This window comes from Bemisia tabaci, chromosome 3 (assembly GCF_918797505.1).
Source record: "Bemisia tabaci chromosome 3, PGI_BMITA_v3".
Classification (NCBI taxonomy): Eukaryota; Metazoa; Arthropoda; class Insecta; order Hemiptera; family Aleyrodidae; genus Bemisia; species Bemisia tabaci.
The window spans coordinates 13371693-13391955 of NC_092795.1; the positions used below are offsets into that span (position 1 = coordinate 13371693).

A 20263-nucleotide genomic window follows, 5' to 3' on the forward strand; every position below is an offset into this window, starting at 1 on the left:
GGGCTTTGAAAGTCACCAGAAAAAAAAAACTGGAATGTGTGAAGAAATTCATTGTCAACATGAGCAAAATCATGTTCATCAGACTCGGTAGGTTAAATACTGCCTACTTGTATGGGAACTTAAAATGTTAAAATTGGCAACAATTAAATAGCTCTTGCTAAGATACTTGAAAGAAAGGCAGTTAATTTGATAAAATCATTTAAAAGGCAGAGACTTTAGATTGCAAACACACAGTGTCCATGATATTTTATTTACAAATTTACAGTAATCACCTTACATCAGTACATTCTTTATACATTTAAAAAGACATCAAAGTCATAATAACATGGCATTTAAGTCCCTACTCATCTGAAATTAGCTGAGGATATAAATACTCGAGTGTAGAGGAATTAAAGATACTACTATTCACAAATATTTTCTTTTTTGCTTTCAAAATTGAGGTGAGTGATAAATTTATGATGACTCAAAAATTAAAGGATTGCTGAAAATTGTGAATTCTAAAATAGTTTGGAGTAAGTCGGTCAAAATTAAAAACAATAAATTCCGCCAGTCACCGAAAATGAAACAATTCATCCAGATCTTTCTATTTTTGAAGGATATAATTGATTATGACAAGCAGTTAAGTGAAAGCATGTAAACATGAGATTCTAATCAACTTAAAAGTTAAAAGCTGAATTTTTCTTAAAAGTAGATCTACAGAGCTTAATAAGGCAAATCAATTGTCAATTGACAACATTTCTAAATTTCAGGAAACTTTCCACAGAAACCTAAAAAATCACACCATTTTGCTGTGAATAAATGATATGTACTTATAATTTGAGAAAATACTACATAACAGGAAACAATTCCTTTAAAACAGCTTCACAAAATAATCTAAAATCCTTCAGTCTTCGATTAGCAACTTTTTCTCAGGCTAAAGTTTTGAAGTCACCTCTGATAATCTAACACTCAAATTTTGGACACTTATATAATACTTACACAGCAAAATGATGTCAGTTTCAGACATATTTGAGAAAATTTCTTAAAAATGCACAACACCAATATTTCAAAATGGTGGTAAAACTCTAAATGAGGGTCTGTGGGAAACTTATAAATCAAAATTCTCAATCTTTCTGAGACTAATTTGAGAAGAATAAAGTTGTAACAATTAGGGATGAGCCAAGCGCAGCATCCACTTGCTTGTATCAAAATCAATGGTACAAACGATTGAGTTTGAACATTTTCTTTTGCAACTTTTGTAAAGTTTTCAAATAAAATAGCAATATGCAAGTCAGTTATTTTTTTAAAAATCTTTTGGGGTGAATTTGAAACAGCAGGGCAAAATGTGCCTGAGGGTAGGGCAGAGCGAATGATATAAGTATAAATAATAAAACAATTGACCCTTTGGCAGCAATTCAAAGTTTGAGGGCAAAAATGGGGAGTGCGAGAAAATCACCACTGAAGTTTGCCAATGTTGTTGCCATTCTTCGGAAAGATTCACTTCGAACACTAAAAATATCATTACTTAATAACGAAAATTATGGTTTGGAACTTTGACCTGAACTTCTTGAGAGTTAGCAATGGAAAATGACAATCAATAAATTTTGACACAAAACAACTTGTTTTGCTGAACTGAACAATTTCAGTTTCCACTTTAAGGCACATTTTGCATTACTGCATCACATACTGATTCTATGACTAGAAATCACAAGGAATTTATGTTTTTCACATGAAGAGACTAATACTGCTAAAGTAAAATGCTGTATGAACATTCAAATTTTACCAAATTTCTCCTGATAAAAAAATTATTTTTAAGGAAAGTATTGCATATTTTTCCTTAAAGTTTTCAGACATTTTAAATGTAAGTAATTGCAAACAAGGCTGTCAGAACAATTGGAAGAAAAATATTTAAAATTGTCTAGATAAATTCGTATTTCATCAAAGGAACTTTGGGAATGCTTGATGGTTCATACAGCGTTTTTCCTTGGCACGGAAAATTGTAAACACTATGATTGGGATATGCCCACGAACAAAAAAAAACTTCCAACAGTCCACTCTTGACATGCTGACACATCAGTCAAAACCTTTACGTCTGAGGTCATTGAGAAAAGTGACTACTTTGGCCTCCTCTGTCTTGATCTGATTATTTTGAGTTTTAGTCGTAATTTTGTGGGTTGATGAAATAGTTTTCTTGCGGAGCACGCTCATTCTCACTGGCATCACACCAGTTTCAGTGAGCACCAGTAAGCATTAAAACCGGATGAGAGGTTGGGAAATCAGTTCTGAAATTCTCACTCTGTTTTGTTGGATATTGTTGTTATCTCAGGCTTACCTCCTTCTGTTGTCAGTGAAGTTGCTGATTCTTCTGTTGATGTAGTGTTGGATGTTGCGGCTCCACCAAGAGCGGGGAAGGAGCAAGGCTCTCACTTGAGCACGAGGTATATTTGATACTGATGTTATCTAGCCCGACCGTACCTTGAGTGGTTCCTGCTTCGAATTTGGCCTCAAACAGCAGCTAAAAATACACAGATAAATGAAATGAGGAATTAAAATACTTAACTTCACATTGAATTCAGTTTGAGACTCAAAGTCTTCATCCTGAGGACTAGGAAATAATAGCCTCTTCAAAGATTTAAAACCTAACTGAAATCTTATTAAGCTATGAGGATTACTTAAGAAGATCTCAGGTTGAAAGAGCTTGAAAAAAATAGATATTGTGGTCAAACTTGGGGCTGACAGACAGGCAAAAACACCGGAGAAAATATTGGTGGCTTGGTCAATATTTGGGATGATTTTGGATTCTCTAGCACTAATGGGAGCTGATTCTGTTTTTGGTCCAAATATGCCGTGATCAAACTGGCATTTAGAGCATTGCGCTTATTTATGAGCATTGTCTAAAAATAAAGTCCCTTTTTATGCATCTCAAGCTAAAATAAGAAAAACGAAATCAAATTGCATATTTGATACACTGTCAACTTTAAAACAAGCCCTAAAATTTGAAAATCAGTTGGTGGGAGTATGAAAAAACTGAATTTTACTGATATCTTATTGACAGAGACTTAAGAAAATATCAACAGATGATTTCTGTCCTGTTTTTTATATTATTTTACAATATGTATGATGTATCATCTTTTCATACCCTTCAATGATTGTGATCATTCATGAATTTCTACTTTTTTGTGAGGAGGAACATAGACTTGGGTGAATATGAAAATCACTGAAAAAAATGTGAATTGTTTGCCTCTTAATCATATTTTTGGTTGGCTCTCACACTGCTAAGTTAAGGATTGAGATTCAATTTAACTGTCGTACATACCTTGAAAGGCTTAGTTACGTAAAGAGGAATCGACACTTGTGTCCATTGTTGATTGGGTTTGTCCTCTAGCCATAGATCAAATGCCATTTCAGGAGAAATCGTAATCTGCTGTGGAGAATCTAGATAAGCTTGTGACAACTGGGGGAAAAAAATAACAATTTTAAAAATAAAATATAAGAAAATATGTGAAAGAAATTGGAGAAGTGAGACCAAAACACAAAGAGGTACGCAAGTACTTTGTAAAATGTAAATATAATAATGCCCAATTTTTATTTTACCTGCGACAAAATTTGTCAGCGTAAATCAGCAGCAGTCTATGTGAATGAGTGCAAATTACTTGTATGTCTCCTTCAGCTGACACTTAATTTTTTCCATAAAAAAAGGAATGAAAACTGTATTCTTACCCTTAAATATGTATTGGAGTCCGCCATCATTAGGTAAGAGAACGAGAGACACCCTAGAGGTCCTCGGGATTTATCAAGTGTGCTCAATCCATGGAAATTAATCGACTGGAGTTGTGCAACATTATTTCCAGTTTTTTCAAAATTTGCAAGAATAAAACCACCTGAAAGAAACAAATGATAAACAAAATAAAAAACCTCTTGAAGAATAAAATAAACAAGGACGCTGATCAAAGGGCAGAGGATTTTTCTGCTTGATCATAAAAATAAAGAAAAGGAAACTGCCTAGTAAAGTGGATTGTAATATGTTGATTGACCTAATTTGATTCATGCTTCAGAGATGGGAAGACCAATCATTAAGGGCTTGAGTGTGCTATCTTTCCATTGGTAGAATACTGCGAAGGGCAAGAAACCTAGAGCAGAGTTTTTTTTTCAAAAGTAAAGCAAGGCATTTTTCCTCATTAACTCCTAATTTTTAAAAAGGCTTAATACACAGTGCTTCAGCTATTAGTATGTCATTATTTTGGGAGTCAGCTCAATCTTGCACGGGAATTCACGAAACTCCTTGTAACTTCCTAACATTCCCAGTTTTCCTAGTTTCAAGCCATCCTTCAAATATAATATGCTAAAAAAGAAAATACATTTGTAGCATTTGAAAACTTTCATCCATACCTTGATTTGTACTTTTCCATGTCCAATCTTGATTCATATCCTTGAACCCACAAGAATGTTGCTCAAATGAGCACATAATGTCAACAGGGAAAGCTGCTTTTTGATTTGCTCCTGGAAAATAAAAAAAAACTTTAAGTTATTGCACTGTGACAAAGGTATAAGTGATCCTATATAGTGAGGAGTACCTTCGAATTGAAAAATTCAAAATCAATACATAATGCAAACATTTTTGCTAGAAAAATCCTAGATCTGTTGAATCAAATACCCAGAGTACAATCGTTTACACTATACGATTCAAGAAAGTTAGTTTTGAAAAACCTGTCAGAAGTTCTGATTTTCCTGGATCAAAATTTTTTTTAAAAATCTCATACCTCTAATTGTAACAAAAATGAATTAAACCAGTCGCACCCAAATTACTCTTTGACATTTAAAGAATGTTGCCCATTAAAATCTTGAATTCCAATTTTTCAACCCTATTTGACAAAACTGTTCTACTGGAGGATTTGTTTATATTCATTAACGTCTTATCGCATGGATAGATGCCAATATGTATTAAAATGTGACAGATGTCGTCAGCTAAGTTGATTGTACTTTCGGTTTGCAGACATTTTCGCTCATACTATCCACATGAAAACATCTGGCTCTCAAAGCAAGAGCCAAGCTAGATAATTTTTTAATACTTTTAAACCTTGTAACACTTTAATTTTTAGCCACACAGAGATCACAAGTCGCAAATCATAACTGATAAGTAGTTTTATTAATATGATCATAGACTGATGTTTTTGATGATAGTAGCGAACGCCACTTTGTTCAGAGGACCAATTCGTCGTTGGCGCTTGCAAACCGAAAGTAAACAGCCGTCAACTAAGCTGACTCTACTTGTTTCTCTCATTTGCACAGATGTGCAATTATTCAGACTCTTATCTTAATACAACTAAGATGAGGACAGAGACCTCTCCTTCCATTGCATGCTTTATCCATAAATCTCATTTAGGAGAGCTCCTTTACTGGGCTTTAGAGTAATAGATACATACCTTCACATTGGTAGAGCTTATGAGTTCTTCTAATATCAACATCGCTGAGCTTTCCTTTCCTCCAGATGGGTCCAATCTCTTCATTGGTTTTTGCTTGAACGTGGGAGAGATACCATCCTATGGAAAAAATAAATTGGTGAGAGAATGAGATAGACATTAGCTTGAACAGATTTAAAATTTGATGATTTTTAATATTGTTGATGATAATAATTGATAAATCAAAGAAGCAAATCACTTCTATATTTCGTTTGTTCAAAGGAAAATAAGATACATTTTTTGATAAGATAAGATTTATAGATTAAAGGAGCGTTTGTAACTGGAAAACTTGAGTGTTACAATGAAGTTTGCAGAGCCAATTGTACTATAAATAAAATCTTTAAGTCTGCTTTGTCATGAACTAAACTTTAAGTCTGCTTTGTCATGAACTGAAAATAGGAAATGAAATTTATAGAAAGATTACCTTTGAAAATGCGTACTCATCATACATCATTATGGATTTGTAATCAAAATTTTCTCCAAGTAAATTTGACTGAGTAAGATCATGTTTGTTGAACGCAGGTCTCAAACTCTGAATAAAAAAAGAGGAAGAGATTTTGTTGAAGTTATGGTACATTCAAACTTGAAAAAAAAGAAATGCAAATAAAATACAGCACAAACAAGAAGGCAATCGTTGCAACAACGAAAGCTGAAGATAAAGAATAGCAGACCCACCAAAATGATTGCACTTGGCAGAAAATTGAGGTAAAGAAAAATGGAATGCGTTTTTTCTTTACATACTTGTGGATAAAAGAGAAAATTCTAGATAAAAATAACATGTTTCAGTTGATGGTAGTTTCAGAAATGTATTAAATTTATCTAATTTTTAGTCCAATTTTTCAATTACTTGTAAATATACATCATGATTTAGAGTGGATCGAAATTTTATTAATCTTCAAGTCTTAGGGTTAAATAAAAAATTTTCAGTGAAAAAAATTTGCTCTTTGATAATTTTAATTGCCACTCTTAAAATTTGTTTACTCCAGGATAAAGTTGATTTTTGATGGAAAATAAAATTGCATTACATTTTCAAACTTTCAAACTTACAGGTAAAATATTTTCCCAGAAAATGTAGATCCAGTCATCTCTGTCCGGGCGATTCATTTCATGCCAAAATCCTACAGCGTGACCTAGTTCATGTATTACAATACCCTTGTACCAACATCTTTGGCCAAGAGATACTTTCTGTTCGCCACCAATCATCCCAACAGCCGACCAGCAAGAGCCACTGATATGAAAACAGAAGAAACGAGAAGTCACAACAAGGAGTGATTCAGCTAAAATATGTAAGTATTTGACAAATATTTTAAAAAAATTGTTAGGACTACAATAAGACTCCAATATTGACGGTTAACGTCGAATATGCGTATCTTAGATTACGAAGAATGAGTCTCCGCTCATGTTTTATTTTTTCTGAGAAAAATTAAGGAATGATTTCCTCTAAAAATATCTGTACATTATTTACACTGACTCTTAAAAAATCACAAGCAATTTTTTTTAGTTCTCTTTGAAAAAAATGTCTGGAAATTTTTAAACATTGCCGTTGAGCTACACATTTTTGCACAGAGCCATCATACGTTTGCATAGTTTTCTTATTTAGTTTAGTTTTTTGCGTATGATTTTTAAGAGAAAACCTGACTTTTCTTTCGAGTTGAAACCTTGTCCAGTGGCCCATCAGGATTTTAAAATAGTATTGTTCTTACAATCTAATTTTGCAATTCTCCTGATAATTCTGACGATAAGTGAGCTACTTAAATAAATGAAGCGATATTTTAGAAATAGGACGATTGGTAACATATTTTGCCAACATTCGTATCATAAAAGCATACCTGTCTGGATTGAAGAAGACTGAGATATAATTAGTCTCCCCTGTCCATTCTTTGAATCTGACACAAGTTTGTCGTTCATAGTGTTTCATTGCTTGCATTAAAATCTTGCACTGTTGTGAATAAGGACACCCTTGAAACAGAAATGCACATGAAAGGTCAGTATGCACCTAGAAATTCAGGAACAAATTATTAATGTTCTATTAATGGCATTGGTCTCAATACTGCTGTGCTTAGGGAAAACGCTGTAGGAGCCTCCAGGCATTGCCAAATATCCTCTGATAAAATGAAAATTTCCTGTGAAAATTGTTAAAGTTGTCCTTTTTTAAAGAATTTTATTCACAATTTGATGTTTGATCTACAGTATCGAAAATTTTAGGGAAATATATTCATCTGTTAATTCAAAAATAAAAACTTTACCAGGGGAGAATTTTGCAATGTCTAAGTGTTCATACAGCATTTTTCCTTGGCACAGCAGAGTACTTATTAAGTTTCTTCTTTTTTTTCTTCTCTTTTTTTTGTGAACAATGAATGAGATAAAATGAAACCTAACAAAAACTATGATTGAGTATATTCTCGCATCCAGGTCCAACCTTGAAAAATCATGTTACAAGATTTAAGTAGATTGGAAAATTTTCCTATCAGGTACTTATCATTGAAAAATGTTACAATGAGCAAATAATTTTAGAAATAATTGTTGCTCATTGAGTGTAAAACGTACATCAGAAACTATGACACTTGTATATTTTTGACTGGCAAGCACAATCGACTCACACTGTCTTTTGGGCAAAGCATCAGCAAGTTAGGTAGCCTGCATTGCTGCCGTTTGCAATAAGCATGCTTGCTTCAGTTGACTGGGCATGTTAGTCAAAAGTAAATATGTGGAGTCGTTAACTTTTCTGACACAAATTCTGGGAGCAATGATCATTATCCCCTGATGACCAAACTAGACGCCAAAGTCAGGCGTGTTTCAGATTTTTTTTTTAATAGTTTATTAGCGTTTAATACAACTTGGAACTGAGGGCTTTTAATCCCTGGCCTGTACATACTAATAAGATCTAAAGAAATTAACAGTCAGTAACAATTTTGATAATGAAAAATACACTAACTGACACATGACTTATCCAAACTTGAAAGCACCAGATGGCATAACATTGACTCGTGTCTCAGATTTACAGAGAGAGCTTGAATTCATGCTAAAATAAAGCTTTTAGAGAGCTTTAATTGCAGTCTATACAGAATATTAAAATACAGGATAAATCAAAATTGAATCCATGATATGATGGTGGAATAGTTCTGCTTGGCAACTGGGTAGGGAACTAGCTGGAGGATTCTCACAACAACAACAACACAAGAGATTTTGGGGTCTGACTTGACGCACCAAATCTATGGCACCATCGCTTTCGTGCTCAAAGATTAAATCCTGTCTACACCCTGCAACCAACTCACCCCTGTTTTATCAAAATACGAGGGCTGAGGAGCTGTGCTGATACCATGCGGTGCATTCAATTGAAATTTATAATGTATCATTAAATTCTGCACGGTCTGTAATTATCATTACTTAACTGTTTCATTGACTGCAACTTGATTTGCGATTTCCCAGAGTTAAAAATTAAAAAGTAAGAAAAATAAATGAAATAATGTTGATAAATAATTTGATAAAAGCATAAATAGAGAAAAACATGACAGAGTACAAGAAAAAAGATATTTACCGACACTATCTTCTATTTTATAGATTACAGCAGCATTTGGCCACAGATACTCTTCGCTGTTGATGGCATTCTTAATAAGATCCTGTTTGGAGAAAGAATTTGATGAGATTTCAGAGGAATTGAAACTATACAAAATAAGAAAACTAAGGACATGATCAGTAAGGGGTGCAGAGAGCGCTCTGGTATGCAACCCAGGCTTGCGGGTGGCATGATGTGAGGCAATTTTTCAGCGGAAGAGTTTTTTTTTTTTGTTAAAGAAAGAAAAAAAAAACCCAGAAAAGTCTGCTGATTGTTATTGAAGTTTTTTTTTCACTTGACAGGTACTTTTGACAATTTTTGGAGGGGAGGAATTTTTTAAGGGTAAGGGAAGAGACTGAAATGGATCGCATTTAGCAAAAAGGAACCAACGCGATTACATTGCTTTCAAAATCGTGCAACTTCTCCTTCTCTTTTAAAAATACATAATATGTGCACAGTATTAACATTTACACAATTATTTTCCTTTAAAATTGACAATTAGTTGACGGGAAGCCAAAACTATTTACTCTTCTGGGAAAGTCTTTAGATAATTATGGAGAGTAAACATTTATACAATACTGTAACCCTGCTGGTTCCATTTTGCTAAATGCGATCCAAATCACAACTGGTTTTTGCTCCTAAGAACTTCCTGGAACTCTGTGCTTTGAAATCGGTCTTTTTGAACCAAAAACCAGGACCAAAATCATTTTTAACCATGAATACTTCTTAAAACTGAACAGTGCAGTTTTGAACATTAAAAAATCCAGTTGACTATACATTATTTTCCTCTAAACAATTCATGTTCTGATAATTCAACAAAATTTTAAAGAGTGAATAAGTTCATTTCTTCTGTGAGCATCAAAAGAACTGATCTGAATACATAATATTGTTTTTTTTTAAACATATTCATAGAAGTAAGATAGAACGTAAAACAATCCTAGCAAGCGTATTCATGACCTCTCATCATGGTATACCTATGAAATATGGACTCCCAAGTAACAGTACATTTTAAATAAATATTTGTACGAGCAATTATCTTTTGTTGGTGGAAATTATCAAAGGTTCAAACAAATAAATCCCACTGATATGTCACATGATACAGCCTTCTAAATAAAACTTGCACTCAACTTATTTCAAGCCTTGATTAGACCGCACTGTAATTAAACCAACTATTAATGCTTCTGATTTTGAAGAGGCATTTTTGAAGTGCTGAGTGGGTGAGTTTGAATTCAATAAAAACCGTCAACCATCTACTACTCCGGTATCGATAAGTTCCCCGATAAGAAACACAGTTGTATGTGAAAATGTGTGCTAAATTTTACAAATAAAAAGTTTGATCTGCATAACCAGAGGTGTTTTACGTTATTTGGATATAATTGTTTCATTTTATTTTTTGTATGATTGACAAAAATTACTGGTGATGATGTATTTTGAGGTGTAATGTTACACTGAAGGAATAAACAAAAATCAGGTAAAATTGTCTAACTTCAGGTGGAGAATTTAACAGTTTCAGTAAAATTTTAACTTTTTATATTTGCTAAACTGATGAATACTCTTCATTTTAAAGGACTGAAAAAATATGAGAAAAATTAAACGAAAAAATTACCGGTTTCGTTCTTAGAATATCTCCCTCAAAAACATCTGGATGATTATCTGGATTGTACAAGCCTTCATCTGATCCATTTTCAGGAATGCTCACATCTTCTTCATCCACGGGCTTATCTGGCTGCGCTGGGAAGGATGTGCAAATACCAATTAAACATATGATGAGACCAACATGAGGTAACATGATGCGTTATTCTGAAAAAAGAGGAAGAACAAAAAAATAGAGTATTGATAGCTAAAAATAAGTAAAAACAAAAATACCAGAGATGAAAGGCATTGAAACATAACTTTTATTTTTATTGTAAACATTTTTTTAAATTATTCCGACAGTTATAGTTCTGAAAATGTCTACAGCATAAAAGAAAATAATTAATGATAAAATAAATAAACTCCAAACATACACAGGCAGCTGAGCTGTTGGAAAAGGAAACATCAAAGGTCTTTGCCAAATGTATGAGAGAGATTAGATATCAAGATATTAAGAGAGCTCAATTATGAATAGAACCAGGAGAAAATTACTACGGTTAAAAGATAGCTACAGTGAGAAAAAATTTGGCTGTTTTGGGCTAATCATAAGCTCAGTCACAACCAGGAACAAAAGCTGATAAAGGAACATAGAAATGTGAAAATGAGCATGAAGTGGACATGCAGCATGATGATACAGCATGAGCATGAAGTTAGGTTCATGGTGCGGGAACTTTGGTCACTTACATAATCATTGCCGTGTTTAAATATTTTACTTTCTACACTTGGTTTCTCATTGCAAAGGGCATTACAGCAGGCAATCAAAATTATATTTTTGCTTTAAAAAATTACATTTTTTAGATCCATAAATTTTGAGAGACACTGTTGTCATTTTTTTTTACTTTCACTTAAAGTACACAAGAACCGATTCATAATATAGAGATGTATTTTTCAAGTATACAGTTAACTGAACAATGCATTAAAATATTTTGATCTTGAATAATTTTAGAATATGTGTTAAATAATAAAGGACTTTTATGTTTAAGGATTTTAGTTTACAGATCTTAAAATGCATGAAAAAGACAGATGACTTTTTGGAAACACTTAACTTTCTATGGCATGGATTGAATTTTTGATCTTAGAATCTAAGGGACACCAATCAATGTTGTTGCTTTTGTAGAAACATTCAGTCCCGACTTTTTTCTCTCAAAATTCGAATTTTTTTATTATTTTTTCAAAAAAGAAAACACTGATGAAAATTTGCAAAATTATGATACAGAGGAAAGATTCAATTTTTAAAGAACCAAAACATGTGTCGTTACTAATAAGTAACACCATGCCATTGAGCGCTAAGGAAAATAGATCCTAGAAATAATAAATGAACAAATACAATTGAAAATAAACAGGTAATATTATTAACTGGTATAAGAAAATTCTTTCTAATTTTCAATACATTTTGAAGATACTCACAAAAATGGATTGATTTTGAGAGAAATTTTCAGTTGCATAAATACTAATATGATAAACAACAATAGGGCACTGGGATTAAAATTGTTTAGTCCGAATGGGAGAACTTTGACTGAATATTTCTTAAACGTCAGACAACTGTATGACTATTTAAGCACCACTTCTCTGAAGATCACTACACCTCAGAATTTGATAAACTGTGTCAGACTGACAGGACTGCATATATTTATAAAAAGCATCTTATTAGTTATTCCGACAACCGTCAAACTAGCTCATTATAGATTCACAATCACTGAGATGCTACTGATTCAGTTTCATTGACAGCCTACAAGCTATTTTTTTGAGGTCACGGTCTAAATCAACGAAAACCAAACAATAAATAAATGGCAACAACAAAATTAAAGGAATTTCCGCATGTAAACAAAATTCCCAGATGGAAAATTATTCTGAAAGTAGGTTGCTTTCATTGAAGTTTTTTGGGCATGTACTCTTCGCCTTGGATATCAAACCTTACCTTTTGTTTTTTTCTTTGTCTTGCATTTATGCTTACTTCCATCAATAATTTTAAAGTTTCAGATGTTCAAGATAATATAATCATTTCTAAATTATAAGCATAAGATGAAATTCATGATCATATTTAGAGTTTAAGTCCCCTGCTAGCTTTTTAATTATTTAATAAAAGAAGTAAAACACCGGTGTATTATGCATTTTTCTCAAAATAGGCAGAGTTATTATTCAAACCAGAAGAACCAGGACCATAAATTGAAATGTGCTATAAGTTTTATTACAGAAAAAATAGAAACAGGAGCCATTACGACATAATTGGTTGCAGAGGTAACAATTTTAATGACAGAATTCACGGCTGCTCTGAAACCCCGGAGAGAATTAATGAGCTTCAATTAATTTTTTTTTGCCAGAATTGACTCAGTTAGGAAAAAAAAATTCAAAACTAATAATTACTGGTAAGTTTCTTAGTTGCGGAGAAAATCTTGGTTGCAATGAAAACTTTGTATCCTTTGTCACAGTTCTGCGGAAGACACAATACCGTGTCTGTCAAAAATAATTCTTTAAGATTGAAGAAATGAAGACTAAGAAAGTTTTAAAAAAATGACTACATATGATAAAGTTAAGACTAAGAAATGAAGAAAGTCTTACGACTTTCTTCATTTTTTAGTCTTCCCCTTCCTTCTTGATTTCCCAAAATTTAATTTCTATCAATTTTTTAGCTTTGAAAATGGAGGAAATTCTAGTCATTTGCCAAGCAATGATAAAACGATACCTCAATTTTGAATTTATGTGGGGTGAAGTCCTTTTTCAGCAGAGAAGTTGAGATAACAAATTACATATATTTATTCTTACAATTGAAGTATAAATAAATCAGTAAAATGTTAAATTTTAAAGGAACATACAAAGTGAAAGAGGAATATCCTTCAATTCTTCTTACCTGCAAATTATAGCTACAAAACCTCTCTGCATAGCAAAAAAAAGAAGATATGTCTTCCACTTGAACCTTAGATAAATGAAAATATTTATCTGTTTGACAACCAAAGACCACTAGTTGACTTGCGGGATTCAATACAACATATTTAACTTTTAGGTGTCAATAGAAAAAGGAAAACATTTCCAAATGGATAGCATTAAAGGAAAACAAGAAATCTAATGAAACACAATAAAATACTGTTGAACAGAAAAGAGCAGCAAAAAGACAAAGACATGTAAGGGTGTTTGACGGAAATAGGAGGAATATGAGGGGGATAGTTAGGATTGGACAGTGTTTGTCAATGAAAAAGATTGAAAAAGGGGATCCTTTTTCCATGCGTCACTCGAGAGGGAGGGAGAGGGTAGGAGGGGGCCAGCAGAGAGAAAGATCTCTTCCAAGGAAGAATAGAAATTCCATTCATGACGACGCTGGTAATCAAGTAGGTCAAATAAAGTGGGTCAATATCGATGACGCGGAATACTTTCTGAACAAGGATTGAGAGATGAGAATGAATAATGGAAAACTGGTTCTCGTGATGCAACGAGTAAACAAAATAAGGACAGGAAAAAATTCTCAAATAAGTTCAGGGGCATTATTACAAGGTGACTTCACATTCCAATGGGTGGAAAAATGAACGAATCAAAGGAATATTTCTCTGGAAGTTTTTCAGTGCTCCTTGGTTCCAAGTGTGTGACAAACATCTCAATGACAGTGCTTCGCCTCTGTGAGTATGCGGACAGTTTTGTTTTTATAGGCTAACACTTCTCTATTTTATTTTCGTTGGAAGGAATATCTTGGTAGTATTGACAGTTAAATTTGGACTTTAAAATAGTGTAAATTAATTGACACAGAAAAATCAGCAATGGGAAATGCAGTAAGGCTAATTCTGTGTAAATTTACCAGATTCTGACCACTTCCCTCCCTTTTAAAAAAAATACTTTTGTAAACACAAAGCATTAAATGAAAGTGCTGAACATACCAACTGAAACTTACCGTTTAGGATTAGTCAGGGAACGATGGAGGGCTCAAGTGGTTTTTAAATTCAAGTTGTCCTCTATTCTACATCCACCAGAAACTGACAGAAAAACTTGTGGACAGTGATCTAACATGGTGCCACCACTTTGGAGGAATGTACAACATCTCACCTTAACAAATAAATTGAAATACATACATTATGGGTATATTTATGATAAATGATTATTTTGTTAAAAGAGAAAATAATTGTTGCTATACTTACCTACTACTGGAAAAAATAACTTCTCAGCTTGGAGGAAAGTAAATTTTTATTTTTTAAGGAGGAAAAATTCGACGAAACAACTTTTCAGGAATTTTTATACTTTTTTTTTACATTAATTAGGTACCCCTTCACCTTTCTTACTTTGAGTCCATAAGGAAGAGTCCATATTGAGAGATAATGAAGCAATAATATGTATCGAGAAAAATTATGAAAGACTTATTTTAGGGGATATAGTGGTGCCTCATATGAGCAAAATTGTATGAAACAATGGTACAAAGAAAATTTAAAAGGATAAAATAATGCCCCTCCCCCCCTCACCTGGACCGCTATTTACATGTAAAGCAACAGCTAAACTGGGTACATATAAAATCCTGGCAAAAAAATATGATAGTTTGAAGTTTCCATATCCAAAAGAAGGAAGTTCATCTAATTTATTGAAGAGAAGAAAGAAAGAAAAAAAAATGAAAAGGGAATTCATCAAGTAAAGAGCGAAACTTCACAATAATTACTTGCCGTTTGTGGATGTAATTCATACTGAGAGACGACTGTATTGCGAGAGCAGCACAAAAAAAAAAAAACAAAAAACGAGCCACTAAAAAAAGAAGGCCAAAGAGACACACTCTTTTGTAGATCAGCCATAAAATTTATTTGAGAGGGCTTCATGCATTGCAATTTGACAAAGTGAGTCATTAGGAATTACACAAGATCCCTCCAAAAGAAGCTGTTGATACCATAAAACTGGGATGATAGGCAATGGTCGTCAGGTTACCTTACAGTCCCTCCCTCAAAAATGCTCTTATTAAAACATTTGGAAATTGAGTAGGTATGTTTCGCAAGTCTCCAAAGATTTGAATGAATTATACTGCAGGCATGTTATGGTTAATGAGAGACTTGGTAATTGATCTCTGTGAGAGTAAGAGAACAAGTAGACCTTGTTTAATTGTTTCAAATTTTTGACCTAGTTTTACAGAAACACATCGATTCACATTAAGTTTGAATCGAGGAAAAGAGGTTTGAAGTTTTATTCCTTCATGAGACTCTGTGTTTAGGGAAAAAGTTTATTGACTATTTCCAATTCAAAACATCTTTTTTGACTTCAAATTTTTGGAAAGAGAAATTTTCCAACTATGTAATTGAATCTGCCAAAACTACTTCTGCCTCATTTTTTTTTCTTTATTTCTTCTTCAAAATGCAGCTGGAAAAATCTCTGTTAAACTGGTTCCAAATCATATTACTTACCTGCTTTTAAAAGGCATGTATAACCAGTAGCTTCCTGAAACTTTGGGAATTTTTCAAAATCTGGATTTTCAGGATCCACCATGGCAGAATTTGACACCAAGGTGCCTTCGTGGGGGTAAACATTGCTACTATCCTCCGGCGAAAATAAAACGACTTGCTTGGTTCCAACCACCTATCGTAGAAAAATAAAAACAAATTAAATTGAGTTGTTAACACAAATATCTATAGTGAAGAAGTCTGAAGCCGTGAGGGGGGGGGGGGGGGGGGGTTTACAGTGCCATCTATGATTTTGCGGGATACTAAGCTGAGCTCACTTACTGACGATGAGTAAGATTTGCCAACAGGGTTAAAGAAGACACAAACCAGATCAGATCTTTCAGTATGACTCCAGTTAAGTATTCTAATGTGTCTGCTAGAGCTGAATAGTCTCCTTTCTTAGTCTTGCCCTGAAACGACTCATTAGGGATCATTTTGTAATCCAACTTCTAATATTTTGTTTTTTCTGGCTTTGATTTCCCTGCAGTGTAGTGAGGACCCAGTACTACTCTGCCATCCTATTATTTATGTTCGGTAAAATGTTAAAAACTAAGAAAAAAATACATTATTTTATTTTTAGCTCCCTTTATTTTTTCAGGAAATTTAAAGAGAACATGTTTGAGTATCAGTAGATAGAAAGTTCAGCAAAATAGAACTCACTGACCTGACACAGAAGATTATGTTTTGGGTCATAATGCAAGGGAGACACAGTTCCTTTGGGTCCAAACCAAGCATTTACATCGGTCCCTTCTGGGTCAATGTCTGGATTTTCCATTAAACAGCAATATTCTGGTTCAAAAATATCTTTCTTCAGTTCTGGAATCTAAAACATACTCAAAGGCTCAGTATTAAACAAGAAAGGCATGATCGAACTAAATTAGGAAAAAAAAAATCATGTGGAATTAGAATTTATAATCTACAAAGGACTGTGCAAAGTATGAGGCGCAAAAAGCTAAAAAATTAAAATTAATGTTAATTTTTACATGTAATTAGGTACTAAACAGTGCAAATCATCACCTGAGAAAAAAAGCTTCCTGCTTGAGATTTGTGATGCGACTGTTCGACAAATGCGATGAAATTTGTGGAAATAAACGCGACTAAGTCGTCTTTTTAGGTGATATTTGTACATAACGTGAGAACTGTATGGGCTCTGTCTGTGCATCATGCCTCTAATTAGGACTTGGAAACGAAAGCACTGTAACATGGTAGCATATTACTTCCGCGTTGGAGGTGTAAGTAGTGTTCCCTTTAGTTGCTTTTTAGATTTCTTATAAGCTAATCACTTTCTTTTTAGCTGGGCTTGGAAAAATTTAAGAAAAGCTGAGCAGAACCCTTAAATGGAATGACATAAAAAACTGAATTACCTGATCAAATAACTGATGCTGTGCAAGATAGCCTATTGTTGGTGTGGCATTTTCGGAAATAGGGGAGGATGATTCGCAGTTGATGTATTTATCAATAAATGTACTTAATGTCATTAGACTTTGTGACCAATTAGATTCCAAGTAATTTGAGCCCAACTCCACAGGGACAGTTCTTGACCCTGCGAGTTGTTGGAAGTAAGACACATCGCGCCATTTTTTCAATGCTGGCCAATGAGACATACAACCTGAAAACAAGACCAGTATAACTTATTAATCACATTGAAATCTTTGATCTTTAGACTTGATTCAGGAGGAATTTAAGGGACTTCCAAAAGAAGGAATGATAGAATGCATAAGGGCTTATTATGTGCCCACTAAGAAGTATGATGTACGCTTAAATATTGTTACCTGCCACAAATAGGAGTGTATTTACGATAGTTTGTTTTAAAATGTCCATAAATATACCATTCTATCACTGATGAACCATTTTTACGATATTTTTAGAATTTTCGTCAGTGTTAATAAGCAACTCCTGAACATTTCTAGACCTGAAAGTTCGATTATGATTTGTTACGAAAAAATTATGTTCACGGAGATTTTACAGCATTACCATGTAAATACACTCCTTACACAGCAGCCAACAATATGACTCCCCATTTTTTCAGACGGTTCCAGTTGAAACAAATTGAACTTAGATGTTAGATGACTGACTAGAGCAGTTAGCAAAAACACCAACCTGAGATTTTAACAGGGATGCGTGGTTTGAAGTGATGAAAGTGAAAAAATTCCATGGAGGGACATTCCAAAACAGTGAGCTCATTGTAATGGATTTGGTTTGTTGGATTAAAGCTGCCTGCTTCTTTTTCAATGGAAATTGCTTGAGGTGACTGATTTGAAGAGTCTGAAAAATCAAAATGTAAATGAGTCAATGAATTCCAAGCGTTAGTTCAAAAGAGAGTAGTTTGCTTCTATATTTACACAACTAAAGTGACCAATGAGCAGTTTGGGATGCACATATTTTGTCCAAACAAGAGGTAAAAAAATATAACTAGTGCAGTTTCTTATTTATTTTTCAAAACAAACGGCCCTTAAGTGTAGACACTTTTTTTAAGAAAAGTTACAAATTGTGAAAACTCCTCCCTTTTCTACTCACATACTTAATACTTAAGCTATATTTTCTGTAGTCAAAGTAAGATCAACTTGCTTAATTAAAGTTTTAAAGGAAGTTTAAAAATACTGACTAGCACATGAAATTATAAAAATTTAAAAGATCACTTTAAATCAGTTAAGTTGCAACTGATGCTGAACTGATGTTAAAAGAAGATACGCCTGGATCTATAAAGAAATTTCACTGGCCGACTTATTTCAATTTTGTCTTTTTTTACCATTTAAAATTGAGTAGTTTTGTGCAGCGATGGTTCAAGTGCTTGAACCCTTCAATTTCCTAGTAAAAAATTCCGCAGATGAGAAGGAACTGATATTTGATGGACTTACATCTGAGAAGAGTGGAGAAATTTTCAAGTAAAATCTTGAACAGTGAAGTTTGGTTACAGAGGTACTCACCAGTATGAAGAGTAGATGATAGAATATGGGCAATGTTAGTCAATTCTTCGCGAAAATCAGCACCGAGCAAAAGACCCATGTCCGCAGACTTCAGAGAATTTTGAAGAGGTCCTTTGATATCCTTCTCATCTTCAACACTTGATAAAGAGTTGACAATTGCAATGGACTGAAACAGTTGGAAAAAGCTTTTATTATACTGAACAAAAAATCCAGCATGATGGAAACGAAAGCGATCATTCTGTTTTAAGTGCTTTGTGTTGATGTTCTTTTATAGATCATTCAAAAATTTTGTTGATCCTCAGTCTTCTTTGTCCGAAGTACCAAGTCTTGAACTAACTTAAAAAAACTAAAAAAATTGATTTTGTTGTGCCTAAGATAACTCGATAGATGAATCAATTCCAAAATTCTGACTATCAGATTTAGTTGATGGTCTGGATGTGAATTTTGATACGTCCCATTCAAGAAATTTCCAGTTTCGAAGTGCTTGGAAGTAGTTACGCAGAATTTTAGTATTATCTTTATTTGTGTAATTGGTTTGCTTACCCTCGGTTCGAAGTCTTTATTTTTATTGGCACTGCTTACTGCTATATTTAGGTATCTCAGATTACAATGTTGTGAATCTCTGCACATGTTATATCTTTTAAGGGAAAACTAACCAACGGTTTCAACTGAAATTCTCTCTGAATTACTGGGAATGCATAAAGTTGCATTTTAAAGAAAAATGCGTTAGGGTGTAATTTTGAATGAAACTGTCTGTAAATTTTCTTCAGTTAAAAATTCAAAGTTGCGGCAAATATTTTGAACGTAAAATCAGTACCTACTGGTCAAATTTTGTCTATTGACTTCGAGTCTCATAAAGGTAAAATTTCAAATTTCTTTTTCTCCGTTCAAACTTAATGCAAGAGTGCATTTGTATTAAACTCTGTTCAATTGCGCTCAGAATAAGATTTTTCCTGCTACGATGGGGAAATTTTATTTTTTGAAAAATAGCACCGATGAATGATTCAACATCAAGATCTCAGCCTCAAAACAGACATATGTAAATAGCTCAAAGATAGCCCAAACATATTGGATGAAGTTAGAAAGTCAGTGGTAAAGGCAAGGACACTGGAAAATAAGCCTACAAAATATATTATTACTTATACTTACTTTCAGCAGAGACGCTGCAGCATACATTTTCCTTTGTGAAAATGGAACATCTCTCCAATGACCAGAGTTTAATCTTTCCCAGGTAAAATCAATCACACTTTGAAGCTTAATGATAGTGCTGCCACCCCTGCTGAAAATGTTTTAAAATTTGATTAGATTCTCATT

General features: G+C 33.4%; 2 protein-coding genes across 2 annotated transcripts; both read right to left on the minus strand.

The window, feature by feature from the left end:
- Positions 1-237: 237 nt before the first annotated feature.
- On the minus strand, positions 238-14643 carry LOC109042937 (meprin A subunit beta). The gene is given in 12 exon segments (XM_019059921.2): positions 238-2494; positions 3296-3433; positions 3700-3860; positions 4369-4479; positions 5403-5501; positions 5504-5519; positions 5863-5970; positions 6486-6666; positions 7268-7397; positions 8977-9058; positions 10601-10794; positions 14504-14643. Coding segments are annotated over 11 exon segments (1380 nt in total). The 5' UTR covers positions 10784-10794; positions 14504-14643; the 3' UTR covers positions 238-2323.
- Positions 14570-20125, minus strand: LOC140223756 (bifunctional peptidase and arginyl-hydroxylase JMJD5-like). The gene is made up of 7 exons (XM_072297562.1): positions 20099-20125; positions 18950-19115; positions 18123-18287; positions 17387-17631; positions 16687-16845; positions 15987-16158; positions 14570-14655 (listed from the first exon to the last, which is right to left on the minus strand). The coding sequence occupies exons 1-7, from the start codon at positions 20123-20125 to the stop codon at positions 14570-14572; spliced, it is 1020 nt and encodes a 339-aa protein (XP_072153663.1).
- Positions 20126-20263: the final 138 nt, after the last annotated feature.